The sequence below is a fragment of the Sparus aurata genome, chromosome 19 (assembly GCF_900880675.1).
Source record: "Sparus aurata chromosome 19, fSpaAur1.1, whole genome shotgun sequence".
In the NCBI taxonomy this organism is placed as follows: Eukaryota; Metazoa; Chordata; class Actinopteri; order Spariformes; family Sparidae; genus Sparus; species Sparus aurata.
Window position 1 is genome coordinate 13727194 of NC_044205.1, and position 19842 is coordinate 13747035.

The 19842-nt window shown below is 41.7% G+C and overlaps 1 protein-coding gene across 3 annotated transcripts; it reads left to right on the forward strand.

The window, feature by feature from the left end:
• Positions 1 to 292: 292 nt before the first annotated feature.
• Positions 293 to 14124, forward strand: mtmr6 (myotubularin related protein 6). Of its 3 annotated transcripts, none has more exons than XM_030397745.1 (15): positions 293 to 316; positions 3835 to 3966; positions 5797 to 5959; positions 6138 to 6295; positions 7213 to 7341; positions 9389 to 9523; positions 9639 to 9771; positions 9867 to 9976; positions 10054 to 10179; positions 10284 to 10333; positions 10927 to 11020; positions 11131 to 11237; positions 11648 to 11782; positions 11936 to 12062; positions 13470 to 14124. In XM_030397745.1, exons 1-15 carry the CDS (start codon positions 293 to 295, stop codon positions 13827 to 13829), a joined length of 1983 nt encoding a protein of 660 aa, XP_030253605.1. In that variant the 3' UTR covers positions 13830 to 14124. The 3 variants fall into 3 exon arrangements, with proteins under 3 accessions (XP_030253605.1, XP_030253607.1, XP_030253606.1); XM_030397747.1 differs by lacking the exon at positions 293 to 316 and adding an exon at positions 3287 to 3434 and having other exon boundaries at positions 13470 to 13829; XM_030397746.1 differs by lacking the exons at positions 293 to 316; positions 3835 to 3966 and adding an exon at positions 4321 to 4362 and having other exon boundaries at positions 13470 to 13829.
• Positions 14125 to 19842: the final 5718 nt, after the last annotated feature.

A 19842-nucleotide genomic window follows, 5' to 3' on the forward strand; every position in this document is an offset into this window, starting at 1 on the left:
TCACATTTTACAGAGAGAGGAATCAATTCTGGACTCATTATTATTCTGACCTACATAAACCCGTGCTTTTACTTCGAAAAGCCTACACCAGACGTGTTGACGTTGTAGCCGGGGCCTTTATGCGGATGAAGGGAGTAAAATAATTGACAATAAATACATATCGTATGCCTCCGACAAAGTAAGGCCGGTTTGGTTCGGGCACTGACACCACCATATCATCAATGATACACTTATCTGCGGAAGGCGTCGTTTGAAGCTTTGCAGTCGCTGACAGCTGTTTCGACTCGGAGAAATGGAGCATATCCGAACGCCAAAGGTAGCGTTAGCTAACATTTCAAGCTAATTACAAATGGATGTTTACAGCTCGGCCTGTCTGTCTTGTTGGGATTTGTACAGTGCTCTTTTGTGGTAACGTTTGCCAGACGTCAGTGTTCGGACTCAGTGTTTGTGTATCGCTGTAATAGCATGGTGGCTAGCAGGTGTCGCCCGCAGCTTGAAGTGTCAGACGTGACGAGCATCAATGAGATGTTTGTTTTTCCCGAGCGTCAGATCGCTGGGCTTTCTTCTTGTAATGCTACTACCTGCACGCCCTTTTATTGATTGAGTTAACGTTACACTATCAAGTCAGCCAGTGCATCCAGCCCGAGGAGAAACATCCGAGCTGATGGACTTCTTCAGCCACAACACTGACTAGTGTGAAGATGTTCACACTCACAGTGATCACTGTAGGACTTGCAGTCCTCTTCACATCTCACAGTTTTATCATATTGACAGCTATCCTGAACATACAGCCAAAACAGTGGACAGCTTTTGACTGACTAAGTTAATCACCTGACCTCCAGATCATTTACCAAAGAGCAAACTGAAGGCGAAAACCTCCAAACAAGCAGCCACTTAAAACTGCTGCAACACAGGCCTCTGAGAGCACTGCTAGAAGAGATACCAAGTTACTTGAGATGTCTGTGGGTTGCAGACCTCAGACAGCGATTTGATTGCTAATTATTTGCAAGTGCGTACTAAATGTGATGACTTGTATTTAATGTTAAGTGGCCAAATCACAATTGGTAACATTAAGTTAAGGGATGAGTATTGACAGGGCTGCAGCTGACAGCACTTTTCCTTCACAGTCATTGTTTATTTCAGAGCCAGTGTGCTGGAGTTCAAAAGGCAACACACCCAAAAACTGTCACTGTCAAAATGTGGATAACACTGTGGTTGGCACTTGCTCAGGAAGCCTAAACCTGCTCTATTCTTGCACATGTATTTCTGAGAGTGTTTATGTTGAGAGGTGAGCTCTCTTCATCATGTTGAAGCAACGTGACCTAATTTGCGAGCCCCCGTGGTAATTAAACATTACCTATGGATTAAGGATATGCTGGAATCGGTCGGGTGTGATTGCATGCAGACTGGGTGTGGCCCCCACTGTTCTAAGCCCTCTTGGGTTGGTTGTTTGCTCGAATAAAACAGAGGAGAAGGGCTTTATTGCATTTCAGAAAAACGCAAGCACATGTTTGAACTTGGCGTTATAAAAAAAGGGTGCAGACATATAAACATTGTTGAGAGAGGCTTTCGTTGGATGATACGATTTTGAGTTGTTTTAACTCTGTGGTCAGCGTGCGTCAGAAATGAGCTGATACAAGCTTTACAAAGATTCCCTCACGAAATGGTATGCAGCTCACGTGCTTTGTGGTCAATACTGCATTTAAAGCACTTGAAAAGTGTAGTTCAGATTGCGTCTTTGGTTTTCAAAAATATATGCATTCACGTCATCGGCTCGTTTATTAACTCTCACACACTCTTGACTTACTCGGTACGTGCTAAGAAGTCTGTCTGTGTGACAGAGCCGTGTCCGCACTGGTTGCAGGGAGACAATCATTTCATCATATCTGAAACGACAGGAAAACGGAAACCGAGGAGAGGATGTCTGAGTCAACACTAGAACTGCTAGTGTGATGAATCATGGAAGTGGACGTTTAGCAGCGACAGCAGCAAACTGTCCAAATCCAACAGCCTGATAGCCTTTTGGCCACAGAGTGTAGTAGTAATCAGCACTTCTATTCTATTCTAATGGATTCTAGTGCCAAAAAAAAGGGGGAGTTGAGGGGAAGGCAACACTCCAGGCTGCACAGGGTTACAACTTATACAAAATCCACAAGCAGTATTTTCTTTTTTCTTAGAAATACCTCTTGCGTTGGGAAAGATCTTGTTAAGGCCTGTTATGTGTTTTTATCAATATTTAGACCCTCCACTGTGGGGATAACTGCTTCTGTTCTGTTGGATCACATATTGTTGCAGAAATAATTATAATAACTTGATATGATACTATTATTATTTAAATACCATTTTATGCATCTGAGATAATGAAAATATAATACACCCTTTCGATGAGCAATGAACTTTTAATTCTGAGGGCTATTCAGACATTGAAATTGGGAAAACAAAAAACTTATTGAAATATCCTAAATAGATAAAACATGAATAAAATAAACCATACGAACAAAACAATAAGACAAATTGACTTTCAGGCCTTAAAGAATTACACTTCAATAAATAGTAAAAGTTTAGCACAAGTATAAAGTCATGTCTGAGGTAATACACAAAGTGTGATAATACAATACGCATGATCTACATTCATCCTGGACTGGAGGTTTTCTGTTGAACCTTATTAAATGGAGTAATGAATGGATGTTCTGACCATCAGAGGTTCATAAACCTGTTGTTTTATGATAGCACAACCTTCTCCCTGTGTGAAAATGTGTGACTTGAGTAAATGTTCTACTATGAGCATCTACAGCAAGGGTCAGCAACCTCAGGCACGCGGTAGCTTAACCGGTGGCAAACTAGCAAAATGTCTGCAAGAGAGTTTTGTGGAAACGTTGATTGCTGATGAACAAGATTGTGGGTTTAACTCAGACGTTGATGTTCTCATGGGGAAGGCAGCTTTCTTAATATTAGCCTTGAGGTTGATATTAGCACACTGACTAAGAACAACATTTTAAAATGGCACTTCATATCAAAAAGGTTGCCATCCGCTACAGCATGGGTGCTAATGTGCACGCAGAGCTGTAGCCATTACAACAGTACAGTTCTAATAAGGCTGCACCTCATCAGAATACATTTAATATAAAAATAGATATTTGACTTGACGCGGTAGTAATTGTTTTAAAATGGATCTGTTAATTAGACTGCCTTCCTATATCCAGAAGTCATTTGTGACTCTCATTAGAACAGAATTGGCAGCTGAGCATTAGGCACAGGTGGTCAGGATTAGGTGGTGTGCCAGCTGGAGCCAGTGCCAGTCTTGTTAGCAAGATCCTATCTTTCCTCTTTTGGCATCCTCTGCTCTACACCAGAGCCTGACTGACGCTGGACTTTTTTGGGCCGATACCAATATCAGGGAGCAAAAAAAAATTCAGACAATTATGTATTTGCAGGTACTCCTATATACACAGAATATATATACAAAAACACACATTTTTGGCAATGATCTCTCAAACACTGACATTCATAATGTAGACAAGATGTTTTAAATCTCATTACATAAAATAATATCAGTGTTCTGAAAAAATCAAATTAGCTCAAGCATCTTTTTCTGCACTGTTCTTTGTTGTCAACAAATACGCCGATACCGTTTTATCTGTGATAAGCCAAGATCGGCCGATGATATCATTCTCATTCTACATTGCACCCAGTTGAAGAAGTTAACTTTACTTTCAGCTGCTAGGTGATTAATGTTGTTATCACCGGTGTGTGTGTGTGTGTGTGTGTGTGTGTGCGTGTGTGTGCGTGTGCGTGTGCGTGCGTGTGTGTGTGTGTGCGTGCGTGCGTTTGCAGGTGGAGCAGGTGCGACTGTTGGATCGCTTCAGCAACAAATCCACAAATGGCACACTGTACCTCACAGCCACACATCTCATCTTTGTGGAGAGCAGCACTAATAACTCAACATCTGCCGGACAGGAGATCTGGGTGAGTGGGTTTTTTTATCACAGTTTCACCAAGTGCATCTGTAAAAAGCAGTTTGGCCAAACTCTTTCCATGCTGTGAGTGTTGTGTAGCACACTAGTGCAAGGTTTGATGCAGAATGGGAGGATTTCTACTGTGCTGACATTACAACTGCACTAATTACTGTGGGTAACTGTGGATGCTCATTTGAAAATTGTGGACCTGTTTCAGTCCATTCCACTCCCACACTAATGGCACACATGCTGTGTGATGTTCTTGCAAAATCATGCCGCCGCTGTCAGAAACGCGCATGTTGTCCTCAGAATTTGCAGCAGGTTTTTCTCTTTTGTAGCACTCTTGATCCACACTTTAAGAGAAACATTTAAACAGCAAATGCAGGCCGTAAAGGATCGTTCCACAGTAAGTAACATCACCTCAACCAGCGCAAGGAAGTCTGCAACCTGATGGAGCGTGTTTGTGTTTGATTGTGGTTTGTTGGGCTAGAGGAGAGAATGCGAAGGCTTGTGTGTGGTAAGAGGAAGTAGGGTAGAGGTTCAAAAGCCTCATTATATAGCCTCAAACTGTACGGTTAGTCTTAATGTGTGTGTGTGTGTGTGTGTGTGTGTGTGTGTGTGTGTGTGTGTCTGTGTGTGTGTCTGTGTGTGTGTCTGTGTGTGTGTCTGTGTCTGTGTGTGTCTGTGTGTCTGTGTGTTTTCTGCCTGTACCTGAAAGAAGATCACTGTTGTAGCACTGTGAGAACTGGGTTCTAGATGTCCATGTCCGGCAGCAACAGTCAGCAGAGTAACCTGATTCCACATATTACCCCGCCCAATTTCTTTCTTCTAGACATTTCTGTTGATGTTCTACAGACTTAATTGAACAGTATATTGTGCTATAGGTGTATATACAGCAGCACTATGCCTTTTTTTAATAATATGATGTAAAAATAGTACTCTAGTATTTTGATTGCCACAGTGGCTGGTCTGCATTATGGGAAAAAGTGTTGTTCAAAATGCTTTGTGCAGCAGATCCCAGGCCATGACCTCCCTCTCCACCATCCTTCCTGCTGCATCTGCTGGGGGAAAGGGAACATTCACTTGTACTCTTTGTTTTTGCACTTATCCTTGTGGAGCAGACGCAGTAGTACTATTGTTCACTGTGTGTTTTTGTGCGTATTCGGCCCTGCTTGAGTTTGTAGATGCCTGTTTGCATGTGCGGTGCACTGCATGTGTCTGGATTTATGGAGGCATTTTAGAATCAGTCTGTCGAGAGAGAGTTTGAGAGGGAGTTTGTTAAGCTGTTTGTGCCTCATGAAATATTAAACAGCAGTCAAGTTACTGTCTGTCTCAACAGCTGGTGAGATCAGCATATACTATGAGTGTGTGTCAGTTTCCTAGTCATTATCAATGCTGATGAATGTGCATGTTCATGATTTCCTGTGGTTAAGATCCCTGTGGAATTCAAACTGCCCTTGTTGAATATGGTGATGCGATGCTGCCGTTGTCCTTTTTGCCCTCTGTACTTCATAATTAAACTGTTGATGATGATGTGGTAATGTGGATCATACATGCAAACCTTTATGCAACTTTTCTCGGTTCAGAATACTTGTTCATGACATCTTGAGAGTACTTTGACAGGAGCTTTATTTGCTAAAGTAAAGTTTTTTTTTTTTACATATGATAATTTGTATTGCTGTTTTCTCCTGTAATTGTTCAGTAATGAGTTTGTGTTTGCTTAAATTTTTTTCTCGTAATCGTAAGAAAAATGGAAACTAAATCTGATCTAAAGCAGCTCACAGACGATAATCTAGTTTCTCTCTCTGTTCTGCTCCTTTATTTCTCCCCTCCTCTGCAGATTTTACATCACCACATAGCGTCCGTGGAGAAGCTCTCCCTGACCACCACAGGTTGTCCTCTGGTCATCCAGTGTCGCAACTTCAGGGTGGTTCATTTTGTAGTACAGAGAGAAAGAGATTGCCACGACATTTACAGCTCGCTGCTGCGTCTTCTACGGCCTGGTGGGTTTAAGATGTGTCCATTCACATTCCACGTATTCACCTCAGTTTTGTTGCCCCTACTTCTTTTTTTGTTTTTTCTTTCCTCGTTTACACAATCGATAGACAAGCACATGATGTATTTTCATATTTTTAGTTTTTAGTGTAGTTTGTGTTTTAAGGCTCTTTCTCCTTTTTGCAGTATCCTATGAGGAGCTCTACGCGTTCTCCTACAACCCCAAACAGAACGATCAACAGAGAGAGGAAGGGTGGCAGCTCATCGACCTCGGGGCGGAGTTTGAGAGGATGGGCGTCCCCTGCGACCAGTGGCAGCTCACCGACGTCAACAGAGACTACAAGGTAGATATTTAGCTGTGTTTTGTGTCCTCCATCAGATGTGCCAAATTGAGAAAACCTGCTAGAGGTAATTCCTCAAGAGGAGGATCTTTTTTTTCTATTTCTGGTACTTCTGAGAGGGAAAAGAACAAACACGTTGACAATCAGATGTTTTGTCTGACTGTGTGGCAGCTCTGATCTCAATCGCACTGAGTAAAGGCAAGTTTGGAGGACCTACCTGGACAAAATCTTTTAGAATCTATAATTTTTTAAATGTTATAATATTAAAATGTATGATAGCATCCCCTATAAACACCATGGGATATAGTGTCTATGTACAGGAAGTAAAAGAGTAACATTGTGAAAACAGAAGATACTTGAAAAATGGTAGACAGCGAGCACTGCCCAGTTGAAGCAGGACTTGCTGACTGTTGTTGAACCTTGGCACTGTCTCTGTTTGCCATAACAGCCTGCTACAAAGAAAAAAAGAAGTCTGCAGTTTTTGACGTTACATGAGCAATAAAAACATGTATATTGTTTGATTGTCTTTTTTTTTTATTTTTTACATAAACTGTAACTTTATTGTCTTTTGTGTAAACATTATCCAGGCCGGCCTGATCACATATGACGCAAGGGATCCCTATATTGTAATAAACTGGCTTTGATTGAGGGTGTGGTAGTATCTTAGGAAATCATTTAATACAGTGTTGTGGAGGAACCAGTGGGACGTTACCACACATTATTAAAATTTTTGCTCAAAGTCCAGAGGAGGGCGCTGGCGCTTCAGTTGTGTAAAACACTTCTAGTGTTGAATATTAGCTCCAACCCTGAAATCCATAGTGGTGTATTTAAGTCCAAAGAAAAGTGACACTGCTGCTCACAAATCAGGAGACATCTGACTACAGATATCTTTGTGTGAATGTTTGTGTTTGGTTTTCTAGGTCTGCGAGACATATCCGCGAGACCTGTATGTTCCCATCACAGCCAGTAAGCCCATTATTGTGGGGAGCTCCAAGTTCAGAAGCAAAGGACGCTTTCCTGTACTCACATACTTCTACCAAGAAAAGAAGGTACTGTTATAAACTGTAATCACTTGCACACAGTGCTATATGAGTACCTACCATTTTACCATGCTGTGCGAAGTATTTCCCACAAGTTTCTTTTTATACATTTGTGGTTTGGAAACTGTTTGAAATTATGAAATGAGAGCATAATTGTTATGGCATTCCTTTTTCTTTTGTGAAATTAAACAAAGATAAGTTTCCTTCAGTGAAGATGCATGACATTGTGTCATTTTTTGTCTGAAAAACAAGAAGCGTGCAATTACGATAGACGGAACAAATTGTTCAGTAAAGACAAAGAAATAGAACTCAAAAGCCCATTAAGAAGTAAGACATTTTTTAAAGTCGTATTACCACAAGGTGGTGCAAGAGGAAAGGCCATCGTTTAATGTACTATGGTGTACATGTTTGTGGTTGACATGTTTCAGGAAATGTGCTCATAAATGTTCATATTTCTCGTGCGAGACCTTTTGACCTTTCACTGGTGAGCGATAAAAGGTCAGAGAAGCACTAAAATTATTGGAATAACTGTTGCATCCAATTAAATTACAGGGAAATTGTGACTGTAGTTGTCAAGAAAATTGTTACAAGATTTTTTTTTTATCACTGGACTTTACGAAACAAAAAATGAAAAAACACATTTGACACACAAACCTACACATGCATATTTTGATTTCTGATTTGTTTTCAGTTAAATAGCTAGATTAGAGAGCAGAAGCCCTGCCCACTTTTCTTTCCCACATTACCGGGATTTCCTTTCATTTGTCAACTTGGACAAACCTGACTCTTAACAGTGACTTGGCAAAATGGACTGTCGGAACTCAGAGTTCAATCAATGTGTTTTTGGCACAGTGATTTCCCCTGGGCCCAGTCTATATACTGTACCACAAAATGGCTTAGTCATTATCAATTACCATTTTACCATGCTGTGCGAAGTATTTCCCACAAGTTTCTTTTTATACATTTGTGGTTTGGAAACTGTTTGAAATTATGAAATGAGAGCATAATTGTTATGGCATTCCTTTTTCTTTTGTGAAATTAAACAAAGATAAGTTTCCTTCAGTGAAGATGCATGACATTGTGTCATTTTTTGTCTGAAAAACAAGAAGCGTGCAATTACGATAGACGGAACAAATTGTTCAGTAAAGACAAAGAAATAGAACTCAAAAGCCCATTAAGAAGTAAGACATTTTTTAAAAGTCGTATTACCACAAGGTGGTGCAAGAGGAAAGGCCATCGTTTAATGTACTATGGTGTACATGTTTGTGGTTGACATGTTTCAGGAAATGTGCTCATAAATGTTCATATTTCTCGTGCGAGACCTTTTGACCTTTCACTGGTGAGCGATAAAAGGTCAGAGAAGCACTAAAATTATTGGAATAACTGTTGCATCCAATTAAATTACAGGGAAATTGTGACTGTAGTTGTCAAGAAAATTGTTACAAGATTTTTTTTTTATCACTGGACTTTACGAAACAAAAAATGAAAAAACACATTTGACACACAAACCTACACATGCATATTTTGATTTCTGATTTGTTTTCAGTTAAATAGCTAGATTAGAGAGCAGAAGCCCTGCCCACTTTTCTTTCCCACATTACCGGGATTTCCTTTCATTTGTCAACTTGGACAAACCTGACTCTTAACAGTGACTTGGCAAAATGGACTGTCGGAACTCAGAGTTCAATCAATGTGTTTTTGGCACAGTGATTTCCCCTGGGCCCAGTCTATATACTGTACCACAAAATGGCTTAGTCATTATCAATTATCTGTTAAGGACTGGAAAGCTGAAACAAGATACTTGTGTTCTCTGTCCATAATCCAAGCTTAAAAGAAAATGGCTAATAAATTGCTATTGAAATGTTCTCGTTTCAATAGCACTTTTGAAAGATTAAACAATGTTTTGGGCTTCGGCAGATTCGTGGGAGCTATATTTGAACTATAGGTGTTTATAAAAGGGGGGGAAGAAAGGTGTCAAATGTTATAGTTTAAGTTGATCATTTAGCATTTTGTATTTTTTTTACTGTTCTAATCGGTGTACTGTGTTCACTGACAGGCAGCAGTCTGTCGATGCAGTCAGCCTCTCTCTGGGTTCAGCGCGCGATGCTTGGAGGATGAGAGCATGCTGCAGGCCATCAGCAAGGCCAATCACAACAGCCGATTCGTTTACGTCATGGACACCAGGCCGAAGGTAGCAGCCTAAAATATGCTCCATGTTCAACATCACACAATTACGGTTTGAAAACGGCGTTAGCAGGACACTTGCATTGATTTTGTTTTTATTCGTTTTTTGTCCTGTCCTACAGTTAAACGCGCTAGCTAACCGAGCAGCAGGTAAAGGCTACGAGAACGAGGACAACTACTCCAACATCCGCTTCCAGTTTGTAGGCATTGAAAACATCCACGTAATGAGAACCAGCCTGCAGAAACTGCTAGAAGGTTAAACACCTTTTGCTACACCCGCCAGGACACAAAACGGGCGTCATGAAATTGTTGATCTGAAATTAATCTGCCTATGTGTATGTGTCTGTCAGTGATTGGGACTCGCTCTCTTTCCGTGAGTGACTACCTGGTGGGCCTGGAGAGCAGTGGCTGGCTGCGGCACATCAAAGCTGTTGTAGACGCAGCCATCTTTCTCACCAAGGTGACATTTTTCTCCTTACCGCTTATTTATGTTCGTCTGAAAATTGAATGCATTTAATTGCACATTTATTCCCCCAGGCGGTGACAGTGGAAGGAGCCAGCGTGTTGGTTCATTGTTCAGACGGATGGGACAGAACAGCCCAAGTCTGCTCACTGGGGTCTCTGCTTATGGATCCTTACTACCGCACCATCAAGGGCTTCATGGTACCAACCTTAAACACACACATACAGTTTGGCACAAGGTAAAAGAAGAGCTAAAGATCTGATAAGCGGGATAAACTTGCTCTTTCCTCACATTTGTCCTTTAGGTACTGATAGAGAAAGACTGGATCTCCTTTGGCCACAAGTTTGCCGACAGGTGAGGATGCAGCTGCTTCAATTAAGCCTAGAGATTTATTCAGTGTGAAGTTTACATTTTATGATAATATCTGGTATTCAGTTATGACCAGGAACTGTACGGTAGATGGCAGGATATTTGAACCTTTTTTAAGCTTTTGGACATGACAAATGAACACGAATTAAATCGTAAGATGCATTGAGTCCATCTGTAGTGATCCCTAAGGAAATTGTATCTGGAAAGTTTGGTGTTTGTCAGTGCGTTGTCTCCAAATATTATAGTCTTTAATTACCACAACACACCTATTATAAAATAAAAAAGTACTTGCCAGTCAAGGTCAGGGTTAAAACGATTCAGTTTTGCGGTCACAGGGTGTTGCAGGGGACGTGAACTAATTTTATGACACAAGATAAATGTTGACATGCACTTGACAATGTCTGCCTGGACTGTGCCATGATGACGTATGCCGGGGCACTCAGAGTTTGCTTCCAGGCCGGATGTGGCTTGTGGGCTATCAATAGGGTAGCTTTATGACTATGTACTGTTTAAACAACTTTGTGAGCTCTTTTATAGTTAAATAAAGATGTCACTTTTATTTGGCTGTCTACTCCTAGGTGTGACCAGTTGGACGGGGATCCAAAGGAGGTGTCGCCTATCTTCACTCAGTTTCTGGAGTGTGTCTGGCAGTTGACCGAGCAGTTTCCACAGGTGTGCGAGAGTTTGTGAGCTAAGTGACCCGTGTCTTGTATTCAAACAATGGTGTGTTCTTTGGCAGGATATGTTATATTGCATTTATTCAGAGATAACCATCTCCGCAGGCATTTGAGTTCAGTGAGTGGTTCCTGCTGCAGATCCATGAACACATCCATTCCTGTCAGTATGGAAACTTCCTCGGCAACAATCAGAGACAGAGAGAAGAGTTGCAGTGAGTCCAATACACACACAAATTGTAAATGACCCAGGTCTGACAAACGCACCATATCTCTGTCACACTCTTTGGTCACATGACCTACTCTGAACAGCCACAGATTAATGGAGCAAAGCAATCATTTCACACCCACATAGGGCACTTTTGATAACAGACGCTAGTCAGCTTGTGAACCAATGAAGAAAACAAACAATACTTTCAATAACACTGCTGACTGTATTTATCTTATCTAGATCACTGGAAGAATGAACAACGTCAATAAAACATTGTAGAAAGAATTAATTTTGACCTGTGAGACACTTTTGACTATGAGCTTTTGTGTGTGAAAGCAAAATTAATTATGGTTTTGACGACCTAAACAATGTGTGTTGAAGTGTGTGCGTCATGACTGCTGTTTTGTGTTCCAGGCTGAGAGAGCGGACTCACTCTCTGTGGGCATTTCTAATGAGCGAAAGACAGAACTACTTGAATCCGTTCTACAGCCCTGCGTACTCTGAAGCGCACCCTGTGCTGGTGCCTTCCACTCTGCCCTACAATTTCAAGTCAGTGCAGATTTCCTCACCTCCCTGCTGTTGCATATTTATAGTGTTTTATTTGAATCTGAAAGGAATCTTAATCTCAGTGAAGCACAGCATCTCTGATGTTTCCCTCACTGGAATCTCATCCGTGCATTTGTTTGCACTTTTGTTTCCCAGGTTCTGGAGGAATATGTACCACCAATTTGATCGGTCCATGCACCCACGTCAGTCGATTCTCAAAACCATCCTGACTCTGAGAGAGAACAGCCGCAAGGCAGAGAGCACACTGCAAGCACTGGAGAGCGTGAGTGGACACACACACACACACACACACACACACACACTAATTCTCTCTATGGAGCCCACTTGTTGTTAGGACACTGAATTTAGTGTTCCCATATTGATATGAATGGGTGCACAAAATAATAGAGAGACCTGTCAATAAAATGCAGTATGCAGCACTGCAGAGTACATCCTCTTGAATGATCTACGTCTCACTACAGCAGTTTTACAAAAGCTGTACATCATAACCTTCATGATGGTAGGTTTTAGCTTGGTGTGCGTATTAAACTTCTCTTCTGCTGTGCAGGTTCTCACACTGCACATAGCCCATTTAGACCCCATTCACATCAAAACTCATTGCTACATGCTAGCCAAAACAGCATGGCTTTGTGTTAAGTGGGGCTCGACACACAACCAGGCAATCAAATGTTATTAGTGGAAAAATTGGTGCGACTCTTCAACTTGCACTTGAAAGCTGTGAATATTTTAGCTTCGAAAGACAGCTCGGAAAATGTGAAAAAATGAGAGGGGCGCATGTCAGGCACACCGCACCATTGGAAGAAAATGGTTTAGCAGGCGGCGCTAACTTGCGACGAGTCCAGGTGTGTTCGGGGCCTTAGAATGTGGTCAGCCCAATGCTAAGGGCGCTTTTAGCCCCAGGCCACGAAGGCTTTCACATTGGCATAATCCTGGCACATTCCAAAGTGGGCTAACATCAACCTTTGGGCTTTGGGCTTACTGAAGTGAAGCAGAGGTAGCCCCATTTTTTGTAGGTTGTACACTGAAAAATTAGCTCAATGCAGGGCTTGAAGGTGCCAGAGTAAAATGGGGCTAAAGTAAGCAATGGACCTGAAGAATGATACAACGCAGGGCTTGTAGAAATGTAGCGTGAATTGTATAGCCCTGGGCTGAGCTTAACCCTGGGTCACAGTGTAAAAAGCCTTGAGTTTATTTTCTGCACATTTAGTGCAGCTATAAAAACGTCTCTCTTTTTTAACTTTAGTACATCAAATCCCATTTCTACATTAGCCAAGAGCAGCCATGTTTGTAATTTTGTTTAATCTCATTATCTGGAGTTAAGTGTCTTTTGTGGCTTAGCAGTTGTTTTGTTTGTGATATCGAGGAAAACAAATTGTGGAGAAAAAAGGCCACCGTTATTTTAAGATAACATGTAATTGTCTTGTTATGATGAATATTGCTGTCTTTAGATAAAACAATTGTAAACGGATGCTTTTAGTTACTTTTACTTTCCAAAAACATTTTAGTAGATACACATTAAATCCAACATACAGTGCCATCTCAGAATATACATATTAATCTTAAACATTTTGAATATTTTATACAACAACATTAACATCATATTTTTATACCCTGTGGCTCACCTTGAGAAAAAGTCATTCTCATTGTCTCGTTCCTCCTCTCTGTCCAGCGCCTCCAACAACTTGGTGTGACCCCCATCACGACCTCGGACCCCCCAGCGGCTCCACCCACCAGAGATCAGCGGTCCAACTCCAGCGCCTTCCCACCACGACCCAACTCCCTCATCCTTGGGGCTCCCATCAACCCCAAAGAAGTGCAGCGGCAGCAGGAGGAGGATGACGAGCAGGAGGAGGTGGGCGAGGAGGCCACAGAGAGCACCGATACAGAGCGGACAGTAGAGGGCAGCAGCGGCACCGAGAGCAGGAAGCAGAGCTACGGAGAGCTCGAAGGGACATACAACAGCGAGCTGGCCAAAGAGGAGCCAGCTGTTGTCAGTCTGGAGTTTGGGGTGGCACGCATGACCTGCTGAGACCAAACAGGGGGATTGTGGGATACTGAGTGAGAGGGCTTACTGAAAGTGCGCGCGTGTCTTGGGAAGCTGTCGTTCTGTGCGTGATGACATGCTGATTACGCAATGGTCCTGAATCGGCAGAGTGGATGAAGTTGTATGTCTGTATAGTCTAAATCTCAATGGAAAGCCTCATTATTATGTCATATACTGCACCTATAGGCGAAAAGCTTGTTTTTTTTATGAATGTTGAAAAGCACTATAAAGAATTAATGAATAGGATAAGAGAATAAAAATTCATCCCAAAAAAAACTGAGTCTCCTAGTTTGTTCCGTTTTACTTCCATCAATTTTTTAAATCCACGGCCGTGATACTCTTAACAAATAGTCATATTTCAGAGCATGAAAACCAACAGGAAATCACATTTTCTGGAACCAGAAATATTTCATCTCATCTAAAGCTTTGAATCCAGCCTAATCTGAATGTTCTGGTGACCCGAGCTGGTTTTACTCCAATGTGATTATCATTAAAGATAATCTAGCACTGGAAAATACTCTCTGCGCTTCTAACTGCATCTGACCGAATACAGTTCAGATTGTTTTTTTAAAGTCACCACTGGACATTTCACTTATTTATGTAACTATTACGTTGACTATGGACAAATGGGCTGTAACATTCAGACCCTGCATGGTTTCAGCTGTCAAAGGTCGCCCTCATTTTTCATCTTGCATTGATCGGATAATCTGACTCGCTAACGTGCATTGATCCCATATCCTATTGGTCATGTCTGTATGCCATGTCAGCGATTTATTGTATATGACAGCTGACCCTGATCAGCGGTCAGTGTCACAGATACACCATGGGCAAAAAGATGTCTGAAGTCGAGGGGTCTGGTTCTTTGAGTACTGTCAAATGTAAGACATGACTGCTTAGGGAATTTAACAAGAAGAGACTGTCAGTACATCAGACTGTATTAAAACAAACAGAACTTACTGTAGCTGCTAATAGTGGTTGACAACCTGAAATATGTATATCTTTAAAGACTCATTGTAGAAAGTAGTAATGGGATGGCTTTCTTGAATTTCTTTTTGTCGTCACCGCAAGACATTTTTATACACCCGTAATTTAACTGGGTTAGGGTTACTGCCATGGGGATGTGGCATGTTTAATGTAGGCCAGAAGTTAACATTTATTTCTGAGCCAGACAGTATGTTTTGGCTCAGCTTTTATCTGTGTTAATAATTTCAGCCTCTTTGCTCAGAAAGGATTTGATCTTCATTGGATTGGAGTTTAGAATCTAACATCTCCCTTCATCAGATGCCTGCGGAAGAACAACATGTAAAACCTGCAGGATGGCAGGATATACAGAGAGGATGACTGATGCATGTGTGTCTGGAGATTGATGAGAATTTACATTCACCACAATCGGCATGCAAAGCAGCTTCGCAGCAGCAGGCACTTTTCTCCGGCCCGTGCGCCTCTAAATACTTTATGGAATCGGTGCTAGCAGCATTAGCAGTAGACTCGTTCCTCTCTAAACGACCCTCTCCTCACCATCCTCGCATTCTGTAGAATAAATGGCGTTTTGTGCTTACACACACATTCACTCAGCAGTCCAACAAGTGACCATTGGCATCAGACAAATCATAGTCTATGGGCAGGAACAACGGGCTTGGAATAAAGATAGACTGGCAGTGCTGCGTGGTGTGTATACATCAGCTGTGTCAGCTTGCTCCAAAGCCCCACTCTCACTCATTACGTTAAGAGAAATAAATGGTGCATCGAATAGCCACACATTCATCATTACCTCTCTTATTCAGTCTAAAGTTCTTATCCAAGTTCTAATTTTACCAGCCCTTTTGCGGTGACTAGTCATTTATATGCATTAGTTTGGTGGATTGGTGGGTTTATTATGCCTCGTTTCCATCAGAAACGAGCCACAGTGTTGAGTGTATTTGATTGCGTTCCTTTGACAGCTGTCATTTTCTGGCATTCATCAGCTGACTGAAGTTGCAACGTCAGACTACCAATCAAAGTGCAACATTTATAGCTTTTACTGTAACAGGCAGGAACTCTGTACTCCGAGTGTTGACTAAGCGGTGATTCAGATGAATGCACTCCTCTCTTCCTGCAGCCTACTTGTGCACGTTACCTCGCATTAAACATTAAGAGGTCTCTTCCAGAGCTTCCAGAGACGGGCTGCTGCGGGCTCTCCTAGGGCTTTGAATCATTCAGACGAGCACTGCACGCCATGCCGGGAGAACACTCGCGAGGACGTGGAGGGAATGCTGTACTCGCACTCAACACAAACATGTCCAGCACCCATGCAAAATGTCCGTCAGACACACACGGGACATCCACATGAATATGCAAACTTCATACATGAATGCAATATGTAGATGGTGCGCATGCAGGTTGGGTGTTTCCGCGTCTGTGGGGTAAAATAGGTTTGGATCTGTCTGTCTGTCTGTCTCTCTCTCTCTCTCACTCTCTCTCTCTCTATGACATCTCAGTAAACTGTCCTACATGCTGACAGTCTGTAATTACTGTATGCATCTAGAGACAGCAGCATAATTGTTTTTGTGTGAGGCTGATAAGACAGATAACTGTGCTATGGGTGCAGTGTATCGGACCAGGCACTATGTACTGAGACCACAATATGTCAGCGACATTTTAACTGCTTCTCTGTTACTCACACGTGTAACTCATTACCGCCTCTCTTTATCACATGACACATATACGGTTGTTGTTTAAGCAGTTCGAGACATTGCCCTGGTGAATTGCTCTATATTTAGTTTGTGGCATGCACATCGAGTACTTGTAGAACTTAATCTTGGCACAAATTGAAAACATTAATGACTGCTCTGTTCCATTTACGTGTCTTAGTGAGCCAGCGTTGGGCCATCAGCCAGTACACAAACCTGGGGTCCTAACAGGGAAATTCCCTAACCACTTCTCACATCTGCTTATCAAGAAGCAGTTCTTAAGAAACAATTATTGAACCTGTTACACCACATTCACAGTATGTTTAACCTTTTTCAAGCTTGTGTTTCAGCCTTTGTGAGTGTGAAACCACTGGATAGTTTTGGTGCCCTGGCGTTTCAGCACCATTAAGGAGACCTCAGGAAAATTTCCAGCCATATGTGGCAACAAAAAAATGGATAACTAGGCATATTTCTGACAGGAAGTCAGGCCACCTGCACCCATGTTTGTGTTGTGTTGACAAAAGCGGTTGTTTTTAACCTGACTTGAGGAGATCTCCAGACGTCAGAGTTAGCTTGACGTTGACCGAATTGAGTCTGGTTCTGCTCCAAGGTTTCGGCCTCTTTTTCTCGTCGCTGTCACCGAGTGCTTGCTCATGGGGTGAAATGTTGAGTCTCTGATATTAATTAATCAAGGAGTATGCTATAGACCTGCTGAATTTGCAAAGTGTAATGAGATTACTTTTGTTGTTAATTGGCGCTATACAAATAAAGATTGATCGATCGATTCTTCAACAGGCAGACAACAGTGTTAGCTTCTAATGCAGTTACGGTTTCAGTTGCATTTCTGTGTTCGTGTCGTTCCCCATCGTCATCGTCATCGTCATTGCCACGAGGACCAAACAACAGCGGTGCTGCCATTTTAGAACAGGGTCTATACCATCCTTACTTAAGATTCCCAACGTTGGAAATTCTTCAGTGAGGAGGACTCGACCTGATAGCTAAATTCTTATCCTGAGATAAGATAGCCTTTTTTTTCTCCTTAAAGCATTTAGTTAACATTTCCCTGTAATACTAAATCCTGCCTGTCTTCCTAAACAGAGACAGGGTTTCAGATTTAGGAAGTTTCTGTCGCCTCATAAGGGCCCCAGGACCCTGGAACGGGTTTACCTAAATGGAACAGAGCCATCATTAACCTCATCATGCATCATGCTATGATGAGTCGAATTGTCTGCTGCATAAAAAGGTCAGCAACCTGTGCAGACAAAGACATTAAGCACAAAAAAAAAATTTCATTGAGTGAATAAACATTAACCAGTTATTCTGATTATCAGTACTAATTTAACACTGATTTATTCATGTAATAAAAGTTTGGACTGGGTGGCCTGAAGGAAAAACAGTAAAGATACTCATATAGATGTTGTTTACAGCCTTTGGGATGTAAAAGTGTTGGGGGAGTCCGTGCTTAGACAGCTTAATCAAAGTTAGCAACACTCCCTGTTGATTACTAAAATAACGAGAGCACAGGGGGTAATCCTGGGGGTTTAATACTTTACACACACATACACTGTAGCTTAGTTTAATCTGGTGCTGGAAGACCCTCTGTCCTGAACCAACCTGACCAACAGGACCCCTATAGTGATGATGAATGTGTGTTGTGTGTGAACGTGTGTGTGTGTGTGTGTGTGTAATCTGTGACTGAACAGGGTGTGTTTGTTTGCGCAGCACAACTCACCAACCATGGACAAGCAGCCGCACCTGTCCTGCCTTGTTTGAGTTTTGAATTATTGACAGACCATCAGTGTTTACTTTTGCATGGTATTTAAATGTCAATACACATTACAGTACCTGCCTCAAGGGTTACGCCAATCATACTTGTGGCTTAAGCATTATTTTCAATGACTACATGAGCATTGTTGTGGTTTATATTAGTAAATAATTTCTGCTTCTCTGCTGCACCCTTTAAACACATCCTCATACCTAACCCCTTTAGAACTATCCTCACCTGTCCACCAGGTGCCTCCAGGCTTCTCTGCTTCCATCCCTGATCCTGCCCCTCCCATCCGTTGTGCAAACACCTCCCTCACCGGAGCTTCCACGCCCATCTCCAACCACCATATAAGTCACTCATTTGTCTGCCTGCACAATGCCTGTGCAATGCCTGTTACCTGCATGTTAATCTTGGCCTGTACCTGCCTGCCTGTTACCTGAACCTGCCAGTAAGCTCTTGCATCAATAAATTCCTGTTCAAGTCCAATTCTGTATTTTCCATGCATGACTTGACAGGTTGGTGTCAATGTGTACAAAGGATGCGCAGATAATTAAAGTGAGATGACAGTGAAGACATTGAAATGTATGTCTCGATTAATGTCCGCAATTGCTGTTCAACACGGGGATTTGCTTTTACAGGGGGGTAGAAACGCTACACTAACACAAAAAAGCAAATTTTACCTGTTTTTATTTGTGCACAGAGCCCTTTCTAGGCAAAATCAGGACTTATAATGCTTGGTGACAAATAAATAAGAAGGTCAGCCTCTCAATTTAGCCAGTATGTGGAACATTTTGTAAAAAGACGTACAGTATGAGCCACTACGCTATGCATGCACTCAGTATGTTACACAGCTACCATGCTACCAGTGACACCTTCAGGATTCAAGAAGCTTTATTTATCCCGAGGGAAATTGCTAGGCAACAGTTACAATACAAAGTAATTGGTCAAGTAATACAGGGTTAGAGTAAAAATAAAAATAACAAAAATAAAATAAGGCTAAAAAATACTGTAAAAACGTAGGTATATACAATATCTAACAATATGCACAGTGCAGTTTAGCAGCATAAACTGAAATAAAATGAGTACAAACTATATAAGTGAGGAGTAATTGAGTAAAGTGGTAACGGTGTTAAACGTGATGAAAATTGTAGCAGCATTTGTGATCAGCATAAATTAACTAAGGTACAGTACAACTAAATAAAGTGATAAAGTGAGAATTGGTTAAACAATGTGCTGTCAAACGTTTCATTTAAAAAAGGTTTATAAATTCAGTTGTACGTTCATTGATCAGATAATTCAGTTAGAAAGCTCGCTTTCTAGCTAGCAGTGTAAACACTCACACTTCCTCAAGTGCTCTGAGCTCACGGTCATGATCACCAGCTTCACTGCTAACTGCCAAATAGCTCACAACAGCTATAGTTTGCAGCAGATAGCGGCTACTCCGGTGACAAGTTGCTCCCTACTTGTTTTGAGTATGAATTTGACTGGTTGCCAATTCTTCCATAGTGCACCTTTGAGGTATACTCCTTATTTTAAAGACACATTGGAGATTCTCAGGGGA